At 44.5% G+C, this 15,424-nt stretch overlaps 1 protein-coding gene across 7 annotated transcripts; it reads left to right on the forward strand.

Annotated features, from left to right (window-relative positions):
* Positions 1–868: 868 nt before the first annotated feature.
* smad10a (SMAD family member 10a) lies at positions 869–15,249 on the forward strand. Of its 7 annotated transcripts, none has more exons than XM_056399078.1 (13): positions 869–1,576; positions 3,501–3,576; positions 4,887–5,130; positions 5,897–6,071; positions 6,168–6,191; positions 7,225–7,437; positions 7,527–7,799; positions 7,953–8,054; positions 8,260–8,313; positions 9,039–9,222; positions 9,890–10,058; positions 10,242–10,380; positions 11,337–15,249. In XM_056399078.1, exons 1-13 carry the CDS (start codon positions 1,573–1,575, stop codon positions 11,546–11,548), a joined length of 1,869 nt encoding a protein of 622 aa, XP_056255053.1. In that variant the 5' UTR covers positions 869–1,572; the 3' UTR covers positions 11,549–15,249. The 7 variants fall into 7 exon arrangements, with proteins under 7 accessions (XP_056255053.1, XP_056255054.1, XP_056255048.1 ...); XM_056399079.1 differs by having other exon boundaries at positions 4,890–5,130; XM_056399073.1 differs by lacking the exon at positions 869–1,576 and adding an exon at positions 1,662–2,109.
* Positions 15,250–15,424: the final 175 nt, after the last annotated feature.

Genomic DNA, 15,424 nt, shown 5'->3' on the forward strand with positions numbered 1-15,424 from the left:
TGTTCAGCTGATCTGCTGTGAACAGACCGAAACACTTTAAAGTTGTCATGTGTAGCTGTTAATTGGAGGTTTACCAATGGAGCGCCCTCTCTAGTATTACCAGATGACGTAGTTATTTCCAGGACACATTTAAGAAGTTATTAGAAAATAATTAGGAAATAATGGACCTGTGGAATAAAGAGCTACCCTCTGGCTGTTGTGAGTGATACCTGCAAAAATCTTTAGCTGAAAGGGGAGGGATCAGCAAATCACAAGGAATGGTCGTCTGACGACAGAACATCATTCATATGTTCTATTACAGTGTTTTGGACTCAGAGCTGAGACCCCACATGACCTCATTTCTCCAGCAGATTTGATCATGGAAGATGGTCAAAGTTTATTTATTGATTTTTTGATCACACAAGTAGCTAAATTTCAAACGCTAACATTTAAGTATTATCCTGTCAGCGTGTCATGAATTTAAGCCACAATGCAAAACGTCTTATTTTATTCTGTCAGAGATTAATCTATCTTGTTTGACTAAAGAAGAACATGTGGAGGATGAGTGTGAATCTGAGGCTGTAACAGGCTGACCATGACCTCAGGAGAGCAGAGTGTTGCTCAAACAACTGTTACAGCTCGTGTGTGTGTGTGTGTGTGTGTGTGTGTGTGTGTGTGTGTGTGTGTGTGTCAGGCTTCTTTTACTAAACTTATGGGGTTCAAACTGCTCATTTAAATAAAAACGAAAAAGCACGATAAATAACATTTCATATTTCTGATATGAGTTTATTTTCAATTAAATCATTTCACAGTTCCTTGTTTTATTACATATATTGTCTGTATTAATTCATGATTATTTCATAGTGTCTTATTCCAAAGTCCAAACTGCTGGACCCCACAAGAATAGATGGTTAACACCTGGTGTTAGGTTTAAGGTAAGACTCAGTTTTAGTAGGTTGGGGTCAGGTTGAGGGTTGGAGTTTGTCACCCTGTTGTGATGGTTTTATGGTTAAGGTTAGAGCGACGGGCTAGAGAATGCATTATGTCATAATGTCCCCACGAATATAGCAAAACAAGGGTGTGTGTGTGTGTGTGTGTTGGGGGGGGCGCTAATCTCAGCGGCGCCACCTTAAAAAAACAGTCTCGCGGACCTGTCAATCTGGGCGAACCAGACAGACCCTGGCTCGCGGCCCTGCTGTGAGAACCGCTTCGCGATTGGCCGACGGCGGCAGTCCTCGTGAGAGCTGAGCGCCCATTGGCTGCAGCATGTCGAGACGCCGACGCGCACGACGTCTCCCCTCTATTGTTATTGTGGCGTGCGCGTGAGGAACGGGCAGGATGCACGAGGAGACACTGGGGCCGTTAGAAGGATAAAACAACAGAGAAGACACTCGAACTGGCGCAGCGACACATCTGAGGAATAAACAGTAGCTGGTTCTGTCCGGGGAGAGCCGGACCCAGCGGCCGTGTGTACGCCGACACACAGGCTCATACAAAGGGCTACAAACAAACAGCAGCTCCGGTCAACACGGAGAGAGAGCTCGCGGAGCTCCCACGTCTTTCTGTCCAAGTTCCTCTCCCCCGCTCCGGCTCATGTGTAAGTACCCGCCGCTCATCTCGACCGTTACTGTTTCCCGCTGGTCTCCGGTGTCACGGCCGGACCGGAGACCGGAGAGGCGGAGAAGGCAGAGAGGGGGGGGGGGGGAAGTCGCTCACATTAGCTTGTTGAATTGTTGTTTTTTTTTTTTTTATGCTCTTCTTGCTGTCTCACTCTTTCCCCGTCACTGTTGCTGCGGGCCGGGGTACTCCGTGTCCTCCTCTCCCGGTGTCTCTCTCTCGGTTCAACTCGGTAGCAGCCGGATAAATTAGAATAAATGTGCGGGGTTCATTGTGTCAGCTGGTGCTTCGGACATGCTGAGACCGCGGACTCCGTGACGCATGTTAACCGATACGGGATGTCAGTGAAGTGACCGTGGCCTGGCGCAGGTCGTGTCGGGCAGACACAGGTAGCAGACAACGTGGCTGTGTTTTCCTGCCACACTGATGGAAGTTTTCATCTGAAGCGCGGCGGTGTCCTCCTCCGGGTCTGGGCCTGTATGATGAGCAGCGTGTTACAGACGTGGACGGAAGGTGTGTCTGTGTGTTAGGGAGGGGACGTTACCTGTGACTGTCAGTGTACAGGCTGCTCACATGCTCCGTGACTCCATGATAAACAGCTGTGTTGAAGGACATCTTACTAGGTCTAGTATATTAAGTGGTTTGTGCAAATGTCAGTATTGAACTGTTCACATGTGAAATTTCAGAAATGCTTGTATGTTACATGTATGTTAGGCTGTTGCCTAGCAGCTAATCCATTATTTAACAGACTGTACTGTACATGTTTAAAGTAGGAATATCAGAATCAACATTTTATTTGTACAGCGCAATATCACAAATCACAAACTTCCCTCAAGGGGACTCAAGTATTCCCATTTTAAATTATGTAGGATACACCTTATAACATTATGTAGGATACACCTTATAACATTATATCAGATACACCTTATAACATTATGTAGGATACACCTTATAACATTATATCAGATACACCTTATAACATTATGTAGGATACACCTTATAACATTATATCAGATACACCTTATAACATTATGTAGGATACACCTTATAACATTATATCAGATACACCTTATAACATTATATCAGATACACCTTATAGAATTATAATTTATATACCCTATAACATTATGTTAGATACACCTTATAACATTATATCAGATACACCTCATAGAATTATATTTTATATACCCTATAATATTATATCAGATACACCTTATAGATTTATATTTTATATATGCTATAACATTATATCAGATACACCTTATAGAATTATGTTTTTATATACCCTATAACATTATGATATTTTATATATGCTATAACATTATGTAGGATACACCTTATAGATTTATATTTTATATATGCTATAACATTATATCAGATACACCTTATAGAATTATGTTTTTATATACCCTATAACATTATGATATTTTATATATGCTATAACATTATGTAGGATACACCTTATAGAGTTATACCAGATACACCTTGTACCATTATGTCTTACACCCTATTATTATGCTATAAGGCCTTGGAGACGACTAGTTTATGGCAGGAGGTCTGTGTTCTGAGGGTGTGAAGTTTGAAGGATCTGGTTGTTGACCAGGCGGCGAGCGTCTAATGAAAGATGCTCATGACTTCAGTCTTTCAGCTGGACCAGTACCAGGGTCTCAGAGTCAGCGGGTCAGCCTCTGCTGTGCAGGACTAGATGATCTGTCCCTCACTGCTACAATACTTAATTGCTGGACTGAAGGTTTTGAATACCAGGCGTTTGCTCGTTATGTGTATTATTGTAGTATTACAACATGCACCGTAGTAAAGGATCGGAGTACTTCTCTCACCACTCCAACCACTGTTGGATTTGCACACTAAACTGGCATCCACTAATTCCTGGTCTCCGTCAACAGGGACTGATTCAGAGCTGGGCCATCACGATGCCAGTGAACTCTCTGGTCACTCATTGGCTGACCAACTTAATACCAGGTAAGCAAGACAGCAATACCAAGTGTTTTGCCTCTCATTGACTGTAATACCTTAAAAAAGACCAAAACTAACCCTTGTCAATAAGTCCTTTCTTCTACATTTCTGATTATCATATAGGATATTTATAGGAAATATATTTGGTTCTATAGGAATTTCACAGTCCAATTGGAAATATCTATTTTTCTGTTGGCTCTTACCTACTAAAATTCATATTTTTTTCTTTCCTCTCTATATTAATACCAGCAGATCGGTTTTTGACATTTATATAATTCTTCAAATTAACAAACACAATCAATCTTTGTTCACAATCGCACAATTGCAAAAAAAACAGTGACAAGAATTTTTAAAACTGAATAAAATAAATTATATTTAACAAATATTAATATAACATAATATAATATTATAATGATTTAATCATTAAATTTAGAAAAAAACCAAGGACAATAATTTTCAATAACGAATAAACAAATTACACTTAACAGGTATTACGAAATCATTTAATCATTGAATTTAGAAAAAAAAGACAATTATTTTTAATACCAAATCAAAAGAAATTGCTTTAAAAAATATTAATATTTTAAAATTACATATATATATATATATATATATATATATATATATATTACTGTATATATAAATAAATAAAATGTATTATTATTATTATAATAGCAAGGTGGCTAATAACCTGATGTGCCTTTCACACCAGCACAGTGAGCTTGGGTCTGACTGGGTACAGCAGCTGTCCTGGTTCCACAGCCCTGATCCCAGCCGGGTTTGAACAGGGCTGTTGACAGTCTGGCTGTGAGCTTCTGTAATAATAAGTCATTATTTAATACAGCTTGGTGTGGTCCTATAGGCCCCTCAGCCAGCTCACATCAAGGTAAAGTAGTAATGTGACATACATGAGGGGGAAGGTCCTGATAGCTACATACCACAGTCTCATGCCATCATCCTCCTCAGTACAGAAAGATGTCCAGTTGTCATGGAAATATAGATGTTCACGTTTCTAACCCGCTGAGCATGTTCAGGACTTCACGTCTTAAAACTTGAGAGTAAAAGTTCACGAGAGTTTTTTCTTTTTCATCTCCTCACTTGCAGAGAAGATAACATCTTTAAATGTGAGTGTGTCCAGAATAAAACAGCTGGTGGTCTGAAACGCTCTGACCACAGGACAGGCGCCGTTCAGTGCTCAGGCCCTAATAATAACAATAATGATAATAATGATGATAATGATACAGACACAGTGAGTTCAGGGCCAGCGTGAGTTTTCCACAGTGGATATTGACTTGTGATCTTGTGTCCCGTGGCAGCAGCATCATGTCGGTGAACCCTCCGAGCAGCAGCGACGCCTGCCTCAGCATCGTCCACAGCCTCATGTGCCACCGGCAGGGCGGCGAGAACGAGGGCTTCGCCAAGCGGGCCATCGAGAGCCTGGTGAAGAAGCTGAAGGAGAAGAAGGACGAGCTGGACTCGCTCATCACCGCCATCACCACCAACGGCGTCCATCCCAGCAAGTGTGTGACCATCCAGAGGACACTGGACGGAAGGCTGCAGGTCAGTCCACCTCACATACACAGATTGTACTTCATGTGCATTACCTTCAGTTTAATTCTATTTTTAGAATCTGAAACTGCTCTCAGGTTGATCTGCGCGAGTGTCTTTTTACAGACCAGGACTCAGGGCCAGTTTGTGGAGTTCATATATTAGAATATTTGTATATTATATAAGATATGTTCATTTTATTTCATGGTATATCCAACCTGTGAACACACACGGTGACGGCACAACAAAAACACAACCCTGAAGCCTCCTACCGACGTCTCTCAATCCCTTCTGGTACACTTGTGTGTTTGGTCTGCTCTGTTCAGGTTGGTGTGAAAGTTGTCAATCACACACGGGAAAGCAAAGAGTACATATCACATGATTTTGAGATATCAAGCTCTATAAATATCAAGCTCTGAAATTTAGTGGCGGACAGACTGTCACTGTTTGTTGTCGTGAGCCTGTTGAGCACGATGCTGAAGTCTGATCCTCTAACGGACTAAAGCTCAGCACCACGGACGGCACCGCTCCGTCAAGGCGTTTCAGAGATACTGTGTCCACGAGAACGGGACGTACAGACGGACAACCTGAAAACAATATGGCTACGGCTCTGACTGTCGCTGGCGTGGAGGAATAAAAATCAATAATAAATAATGATTTGTGTGGGGAGGGAATCACATGGAGTCCTGAAAACACTCATGGAGCCAGAAGGTGGTTTAGGTTAGACTCAGTGACCATGACAGATGGTGTTGTGATGAACCCACCCCTCTCTCCTCAGGTGGCGGGCAGGAAAGGCTTTCCTCATGTCATTTATGCGCGGCTGTGGCGCTGGCCCGACCTCCACAAGAACGAACTCAAGCACGTCAAGTTCTGCCAGTACGCCTTTGACCTGAAGTATGACAACGTGTGTGTCAACCCCTACCATTACGAGAGGGTTGTGTCTCCCGGCATCGGTAGGTCGTCTTTAACAACCGTTCAGTGAAGTTCTACAAACTGTGATTCCTCATGTTCTGAGTTTTCTAATGTGTTCTCTCTGTCCTCTCTCACAGTTGGTCTCAGCCTTCAAAACACAGGTGAGTCCTCCACATCATGACCTCACTCAGGGTCAGGTTGACTGTCATGTCCTCACACATGTATAACACACACACACACACACACACACACACACACACACACACACAGTCTTTAGAGTGGGGCTGGGTGATCTGACCTATAGATATTGTCTTTGATATTTTCAGTATACTTCGATATTATACTTTTGATAGTTTTCGCTACAGAGACATTAGATGTTACTCAGCAGTCTAAAAGACAAGTTGTGAGCTCGGCATCAAACCGCATCTCAGGACAGGTCGGGGCTAGCTGGTTAGCATGCTAATTTCAGTAGAAATGTCTGAAATACAATAGATGGAGGTCTGGGTCATGACATCGTCACTGTGGCTCCTTCACACGCTGTTGACAGTGTTCATTCATTTTTTGAATATTTTAAACTAAAATTCTGGCCAGATCTGACACATTGCACCTTTAAAGTTGACATTGTGACAAAAGGCTGCAGTGCATGGTGGGAAGGACAGTTTAAAACCTGCTGAACAAACATGAATACATGCAGAGAGTGAATCTATACTATTGATGGCTAGACTTAATGGACCTCACTATAAATAATCAATAATAGCTTTTTCATTATGTAGGTGATGTTGGATGATATTTGATGAACTAGAGAGGCTGTTTGATTCAGATCCTCCGATCTGACTGAGTTTGAGTTTGTTGTCACTTTAGATGATAGTGAGTCTATTCATTTATCTTTCCATGAGATTTTATCTCACGGATTGTAACGTAACGTAACGTAGCTTAGCGTAACATAACGTAGCTTAGCGTAACATAACATAGCGTAACATAACGTAGCACAACGTAACGTAATGTAACGTGATGGCATCCAGAGATCAACTGACAGCTTTTTAAAATTGCTATAGATTTAGATGACTTATACATATTTTGATTTGTTGAGAGGGAGAGAGAGATTTTATACAAACTAAATGTTCTGCTGTTTTCATTGAGAGTCTGTGTACGCTTGTAAATGACATTTCTGACCTGACCTCCTGTGTCCTGCAGCAACACCAGGCGGCCTCATCAAAGAGGAATACATCCATGATTGTATACAGATGGACCTCCCCCCCGGCATGCCTCTATCTGACCATCAAGCGGCCCTGAAGCTGCCTCCTCCGGACCACTATGGCCAGCCCCTGCCTCCTCGACAGCTGTCCTCTGAGCCCCATGGACCCCCACCTGTCAGCAGATACACTAACCTGCCTGTATCACCCAAAGGTAAAGTATTGTATAGTAACGTAACATAACGTAACATCTGATCTAGATAGATAGAGCAGATCTGATGTGTTCCCTTGTTGTCCTTCCAGTGTCTGGCTCCGCCTCCATGATGCCACTGCAGGGCGCTCACAGCGACAGCCATCTCCAAACTGCATCTCCACAGGCTCAAGTCATGACCCCGGCTCCACGACCTCCGACTCCAACTCAACCCCCACCTCAGCAACAGGCTGCCCAGCAACCCTCACAGCCCCCCCACTCACAGCAGCCCTCCCTACCTCCTGCTCACTCACATGGTCAGAACGGATACAGCAGCAATAAACACTCTCAGAGTCAGGCTGTCTTCCACAGTGAGTTCACACACAGTGAGTTAATGAACATATATAAAATCAATCAGAGAAACTATGTTCATTACCAAAAATAAAATAAAATAAAGATTAGATAGATGGATGGATGGATGGATAGATAGTTCGTCTTTTTGATGGACACTGATGGTTCTTTACTTTTCTGTAACACAGCAGTTTGGACAGGCAGCAGCACAGCCTCCTACACTCCCATAGGACCCCAGCAGAACGGGCGTGGTCACCAACAACCTCCCCTCCATCATCCAAACCACCACTGTAAGACACGCTTCAAAACCTGAATCTAATGTTGATGTCTGTCATTTTAGAACATCTCTCATTGTATTTACTTCAGTGCCACACGGATCTGTGGTGTTAATACATATATGGAAAATGTATTGATGAATCATAAATGCTCAGGAAACATGCACATCCCTCCAGAGGCTGAGCTCGTGGACTAATCTACACTCTCTGTCCTTTTCAGGGTCTCAGCATCATGGCTCCACCTCTTTCCCTCCTTCTGTGTCCAATCATCCAGGTTAGAGACTGTGTGTAACCAACACACTGATACTGGTGCTACTGGTTTTAACCAGTGTTCTTGGACTTGAATTGAACTGGAATTGTTGATCTGAGTTCAGAGATGTGTTCATGAGCATCAGTATTTACATCCTGGTCGTCTGCAGGAACTCAGAGACACAAACACACTGATTCTCTGTCAGTATCATCAGAGGAGATGTGGCCTCCACAGTCAGAGTTGGTGTCTGTGGTGTAGATCCGACACATTTATCTCTAAGAAGTGCAGACGTGCAACCACAACTTCCTTTTGGTTCTTCTGTGTTTTCTTTAATATTTGTAACGGAAGAGCTCATGTGATAACACGACCAGGACAAAGTCCTGTAACAGATGACGCGGTAAATGCAGCCAAATGAACTTCAGTAATAAAAGAGAGGAGAGTGCAGTTACAGCCTGCGGTGTTTTCACAGTTTGTGGATTGTTTATCTTGGCGACAGTTATCAGATATTTGCTCCATCTTTCTAAGAATCAGCTCTATTTTCAGTTTGTTTTCCAGCTGCACTGTGTTCACAGAGGCAGATAAAACTGTGACTTCAGTAAATCCAGTGGAACACACAGTCCCCTTCTGTTACTGCATCTCGTCCTCTTATTTATGTCCATGTGCCATGAGGACAGAGACGCTGCCCTGCAAACATGACACGTACAGCGTCACGTCTGCAGAGTTTCGTTAACTGTCTGTTTTCACTGCAGGACCAGAGTTCTGGTGTTCGATCTCCTACTTTGAAATGGACGTTCAGGTGGGCGAGATGTTCAAGGTGCCCTCCAGCTGCCCCGTGGTGACCGTGGATGGCTACGTCGACCCGTCAGGAGGCGATCGCTTCTGCCTCGGCCAGCTGAGTAACGTCCACCGCACAGACGCCAGTGAGAGAGCCAGGTGAGTGGATGGAGACAGACACTCCTCTGCTGTATCTCTATAATGGATTTATAGATATTTCTATGTAAAGGAGTAAAGAGAAACACCTTATTTAATTCATATACTGCATCACTGCTTATCGGTTAGGACGCTGTGTCCTAAATACTGGGGATAAGAAAATAACAGACTGCAAAAGCTACAAGACTGAGACTGTTTGAGCACGACAGACTCAAAGGTCTGAGTCTGCTTCAAACGAACTGGGTCACATGATGTTTGTAGCTAGGGATTGGTACTGAAACCTGGTAATAAACAGGCCCCGGGTCTAAAGTGTTTAAAGACCGAAGTATCGATAAGCTCTGACGTCATTGTGCTTTCAGCACTTGAGAAATTATGAAAATGATTTCCTGTTTATTATTGCGACATAAAAGTTCAAAAGAACAATTTTTTTGTACAAAATGACAAAAAGTACCGGATCGATAAGTACCGTATAGTACCGTTAAAATCTTAACGATACCCATCCCTACGTGTAGCTGGTCTGAGGCCTCTCAAAAAAGAGCTGAGAGAAAAGTTTCAACGGTCACCTTTCACTCCACACCTGCACACGTTTCTCTTCAAAACACAACCAAGTGAAATCTTTTGTTTCTCACTTTTGACCAAGTGCTTGTCCTGATGTCTCCTGTGTGTTCAGGTTACACATAGGTAAAGGTGTGCAGCTGGAGTGTCGTGGTGAAGGTGACGTGTGGATGCGCTGCATGAGCGACCACGCTGTGTTTGTACAGAGCTACTACCTGGACAGAGAGGCGGGCCGAGCTCCAGGTGACGCTGTACACAAGATCTACCCTGGAGCCTACATCAAGGTCTGGATCCAGCTCTCTCTCTCTCACACACAGACACCAGGGGGCAGCGCTGAGCCCAACCTCCATTTGAAATTAGCTCTTTTTTTTAGCTGCAGTAACAGACTGAAGTATGAACTGTTGTGTTGTGAAGAGTGACGCTGCCTGTCCAGCTGTTGTAATTCCAGCTGTTTGTGCGTTGATCAGGTGTTTGACCTGCGACAGTGCCACAGACAGATGCAGCAGCAGGCGGCGACGGCTCAGGCTGCAGCTGCTGCACAGGCCGCCGCTGTGGCGGGAAACATTCCTGGTCCGGGCAGCGTCGGAGGCATCGCTCCTGCAGTCAGTAAGTAGTGTTCAAACTTCATTAAAATACAACATCCTCTTCTTGACCCGTTCACAAACACTGAGCTCTCACAACATCCAGTTGCCAGTGGTTTCCAGATGTTGCCACTCAGGCTACAAACTGTGCCTGCAGATGCTGCTCAGAGCTGAAGAAGTCCAAACTCACACTGCGGTCACAGACAGAGCTCTGCAGCATCTGCATTACAGTGTGTACTAGCATTATCATAGAAACCATGACAACCAATGTAATTAAACTTCATTATTAACGAGTCCCTCCAGAAAGTCGCAATCGCAATAATTAACGCAAATTCAGCCAATCCCTGTGAAGTCTGCGCGACCTTGCATTTTTGTCCAATCACTGCAACTTTGATCAAAAATCATCCGTTTCCTGCGAGTTGAACCAGTCGCACCAGGCCCAGAAAACATCCTTTCATTCATCCTTCACTCTGATGAAACTGTTTCATAGGCAGAAATCGTGGGGGGGGGGGTGTCCATGTTATAAATTGATAAATTCATGAAGTTATAAAGATCAGCTCTACCTGTGATTCAGACAGAGCAGAGGAGCAGAGTCTCTTCTTCTGTTTCCCTATAAGATTTGTGAAGACTGGGTCACCGCCTGCACTGACCTGGAACAAGTTGCCTTACATTTTTAATGAATTAGACAAAAGCAGAGAAAAAAACTTCTAAAAACATCACAACTTTTTAAGGAAAGCTTCCATGAAATCAGGTTTTTCAGCCGCAACAATCCAAGAAAAGCCTGTGAACCTTCGGAGCGACTGAATAACCGGACGATATAAATCTATATAATTTATGATTCTTAATACTTGTTTATACTTATACAAAACAACTGATCTAACCAACATAATCCGGTCAAACTAATGTGTCTGTGATCATGTGATCATGTCAGACATGTACGTGTGGGTCAGCTGTCAGTGGGTCTGTCACCTGTGATTTCAGGTCTGTCTGCGGCGGCCGGGATCGGCGTGGACGACCTCAGGCGACTGTGCATCCTGCGGCTCAGCTTCGTGAAGGGCTGGGGGCCGGACTACCCGCGGCAGAGCATCAAACACACCCCCTGCTGGGTGGAGGTCCACCTGCACCGCGCCCTGCAGCTTCTGGATGAGGTGTTGCACACTATGCCACTGGCAGACCCAGGACCTGCTAACTGAAGACCAAGACCACGTTCAGATTGTGATCTGGATTCTGTGAACGTGCACAGACACGTTTGTTTCTGCTTCAGGCCAAATATGTAAATGATAAAGTAAATCAATCAGAAACACACAGAAACAACAACATATGATGCTCGTAACAATCAGTGCGCACACACACACACACACACACACACACACACACACACACGCACACACTAAAACCAAAAGGTCTGTAGCCACGCAGACAGGAAGTGCTGATGTCTGGGATGTTTCTAAGGCTTTACTCTCCAGTCTGGACTCAGAGAGACCGGATTCTGGATTCTGGATTCTGGACTGGACTCTGGACTGGACTCTGGACTGGACTCTGGAGAGCTTCATCCATGCTCCGACCAGTTCGTCTGCACTATACAAATGCAGGGACGCGTGTCAGAAATCCACTTCCCTACATTTATTTTAGGAGTGTTCTGCACATTCACTCATGGACTACACACACACACACACACACACACACACACACACACACACACACACACACACACACACGTACATGAGCGTGTTCTCCAGGAGTCGACAACTCTCCAGACAGAAAACTGAGTCCTGCTGGTTGAGCAGGACTGATGTGTGGATTCAGGAACCAGTGTTATGTGGGTCATCTGTGCTTGTGCTGCTCTTCACTGTATCAGACTGTCAGCTCTGACGGCGCTCAGCTCAAACTCTTATTTTTCTACCAAACGGCTAAAAAGCCAAAAACATTTAGCTTTAAAGTAGTGTTGTTGTTCTCTGTGACAGTGCTACCCTGTCTGTAACCAAAGCCAGAATACCTCATAACTACACGGTCACAGTTTAGTTTCCCACCTGAGCCCCAGGTAGAGAGGCTGAGGTCAGAGGTCAGCTCTGAGGTCAGAGGTCAGAGGTCAGGTGCACAGACAGTTGTACAGCAGGATGGACGTGAAAAACACCAGACCACCTGAGCATGTGATACCTGTGCCTTCCTCTGGTCTCACCTGTGAGGAAACCAGCAGTTGATCTGAGCGAGTTGTGTCCAGGAAGTCCATGAGTCGTTGCCCCCCCCCCCCCCGAGTTCAGGAATCAGAGGCTTGACCTAACACAGCGTCAGCATCTGTCTCTCCCTTTTACACAGATCCAGTTGACTGGGACTGTGACTACCTCCACTGCAGGCTTATTGCCAGGATGACAGTGCACCCCCCCCCCCCCAAACCCCCCCACCCCACCCCCCACCCCCCCAGGCTGTGTAGAGGAGGCTACTGCTCAGTCTGATGACATCACAGAGCAGCTGCTGCTGTAGGAGTCATCCTACATGGTGCTAAAGGTTCAAACTGTTTCCTCTTAATTAGATTAAATTAGACAAATGAACAGATTAATTAGTTAATAATAAAGTAAAAACTGAAATTAAAATAAAAATGGAGTCAAAGAAGATTAAGTGATAAATTACATTTCATGCTGTGATTATTTAATCACACTTAATGAACTGTCAGAGAAACAAAGGTCACATGACCTGCCGCAGCTGACTGAGTGTGAGTCTGTGGACTCTTCTGGACTCCTGGACTCTTCTGGACTCCTGGACTCTTCTGGACTCTTCTGGACTCTTCTGGACTCCTCTGGACTTCTGGACTCTTCTGGACTCTTCTGGACTCCTCTGGACTTCTGGACTCTTCTGGACTCCTGGACTCCTCTGGACTCCTCTGGACTCCTGGACTCTTCTGGACTCTTCTGGACTCCTGGACTCTTCTGGACTCTTCTGGACTCCTGGACTCTTCTGGACTCCTCTGGACTTCTGGACTCTTCTGGACTCTTCTGGACTCCTGGACTCTTCTGGACTCCTGGACTCTTCTGGACTCCTCTGGACTCTTCTGGACTTTTGGACTCCTCTGGACTCTTCTGGACTCTTCTGGACTCCTCTGGACTCTTCTGGACTCTTCTGGACTCTTCTGGACTCTTCTGGACTCCTCTGGACTCCTCTGGACAGTGTGGCACTGCCTACACTCCAGAAAAGGCCCGTTCAGTGTCAGAAGGTTGAACCCAGACTCTGCTGGTTGAGACATGTTGTGTGACTCTGTCAGGAAACCTCCATCGTCTGACTCAGCTGCTTTACAAAGATCATTAACATATGCATATTTGTGATTTGTGCCTTTTGTTGTGGACAGTAGACGCGCCGACACTGGACTGAAGACAGACAGTCTGTCTCTCTACACATGACGTTGATGTTGCACATTGTGGTTTGGTTTTCAGCTGGTTCCCTCAGGAATCTGGACTCATCCGACTCATCCTACCTGAGTAGTGTTGTTTATCGCCTTCGTCTTTGTGAGTGTAAAATATGAATGAGTACGCTTGGCACTATCTTAACCTTCGCATGGACGACACAAGTAGATGTCACATTTATCTGTTCCCCTCTGCCCGTATTCAGGGAAGTGTTCGAGTAGGCTTTTCTCAGATAACTAGCAAATTCATCCTCATCATCCTCATCGTCATCATCATATGATCCCAATCAGATCGCTCTTCATCACATCACCTCCATGTGTCCAGAGATGCTTCGCAGTCAGAGCCTGTGTGTCGCCAGCTTCATTTTTATCAGGTCACAGTTTGAGTCGGGGGGGGGGGGGGGGGGGGGGGGGGGGGGGGGTTCAGTGAGGGAGTTGGTCCCAGGCTGGTTCTACCTGTGAGCTGCGGAGCACCTGATCTCGTGTCTCAGGGCCTCCTCACATTTGGTACTCACTCACTCACTCTCTCTCTCTCACTCACTCACTCACTCTCACTCACTCACTCACTCGCTCACAGACATTCTGGGACTAAATTACAGTAGCAATAAGTGGAATTAATTAATTGGACCCACCCAGGTAGATTAAGACCCACCTGGAGCTTCTGCTGCAGTGACTGAGTGAGGACCAGAGGAATGTGAGGCGTTTAGGGCACATCGGTAAATTGTAGCTACATAAAATAACCTGGGTTACACTCTCCTCCTCTAAACCGCACGATTCTCTGCACATCAGTCACACTGCACCCCCCCCCACACACACACACACACACACACACACACACACACTGAACCGTCATACACCATCCACAAAGTCAAAGACAGAAGTTTCTGACCAATAGGATTCTTTGACAGCAGCTGCATGTGATCACAGTGTTAATGATCATTACAATAGTTGTAGGTTCAGTTCACACGTCCTCACTTGGACTTTAAAGGTCCCTACCATCACACAGTGTTGCATTGTGGGTAGAGCCTCAGTTCTGCTGGAGGGTGGAGTGCGGTTGTAATAATCAGGCTCCCAGCTGCACAGAGGCCTGGATCAAGTCTTTCTCTTGCATAATGAGGAGTCGAGGGTGTGTTGAAAAATGACATCCTGTGGAACTACAACGTTCAGAACAGGTTTGGATCAAATATCTCAACATCTGATTTATTTATTTTTATACGTCTCAGTGTGAAACATTTCTGGATCAGATTTCATCCCACACTAAAACCACTGATGATGCATTTATCACCCCAGTCTGTTGTTAATGAGAGACAACAGAAACACGTCATCACACTCATCAACATTCAACAGCTTTATTCTGACACTTCAACTATAATGAAACTATGTAGTAAAGAACTGAATTTGGCTAATTTAGAATATTGTTATTTTTATTTTGTAGTTATTTTATTGTAAAGATGTGCTGCTCTTGTAATGTTGACTGGATATTAAAGTAAAATCAACTAATGGCATTGTGATATTTATACAGACTTTGTAATGTCATGTCAGAGACCCCCACCCCCCTCAACACACACACACACACACAAAGTAACCTCAATATTATGAAACTACAAACATTGAACTAATCAGGTGAAGTCATACGTCTTCATCAATAAAAGCTTTCCTCATGAAGTTTACAGTT

The sequence above is a fragment of the Seriola aureovittata genome, chromosome 16 (genome assembly GCF_021018895.1).
Source record: "Seriola aureovittata isolate HTS-2021-v1 ecotype China chromosome 16, ASM2101889v1, whole genome shotgun sequence".
NCBI lineage: Eukaryota > Metazoa > Chordata > Actinopteri > Carangiformes > Carangidae > Seriola > Seriola aureovittata.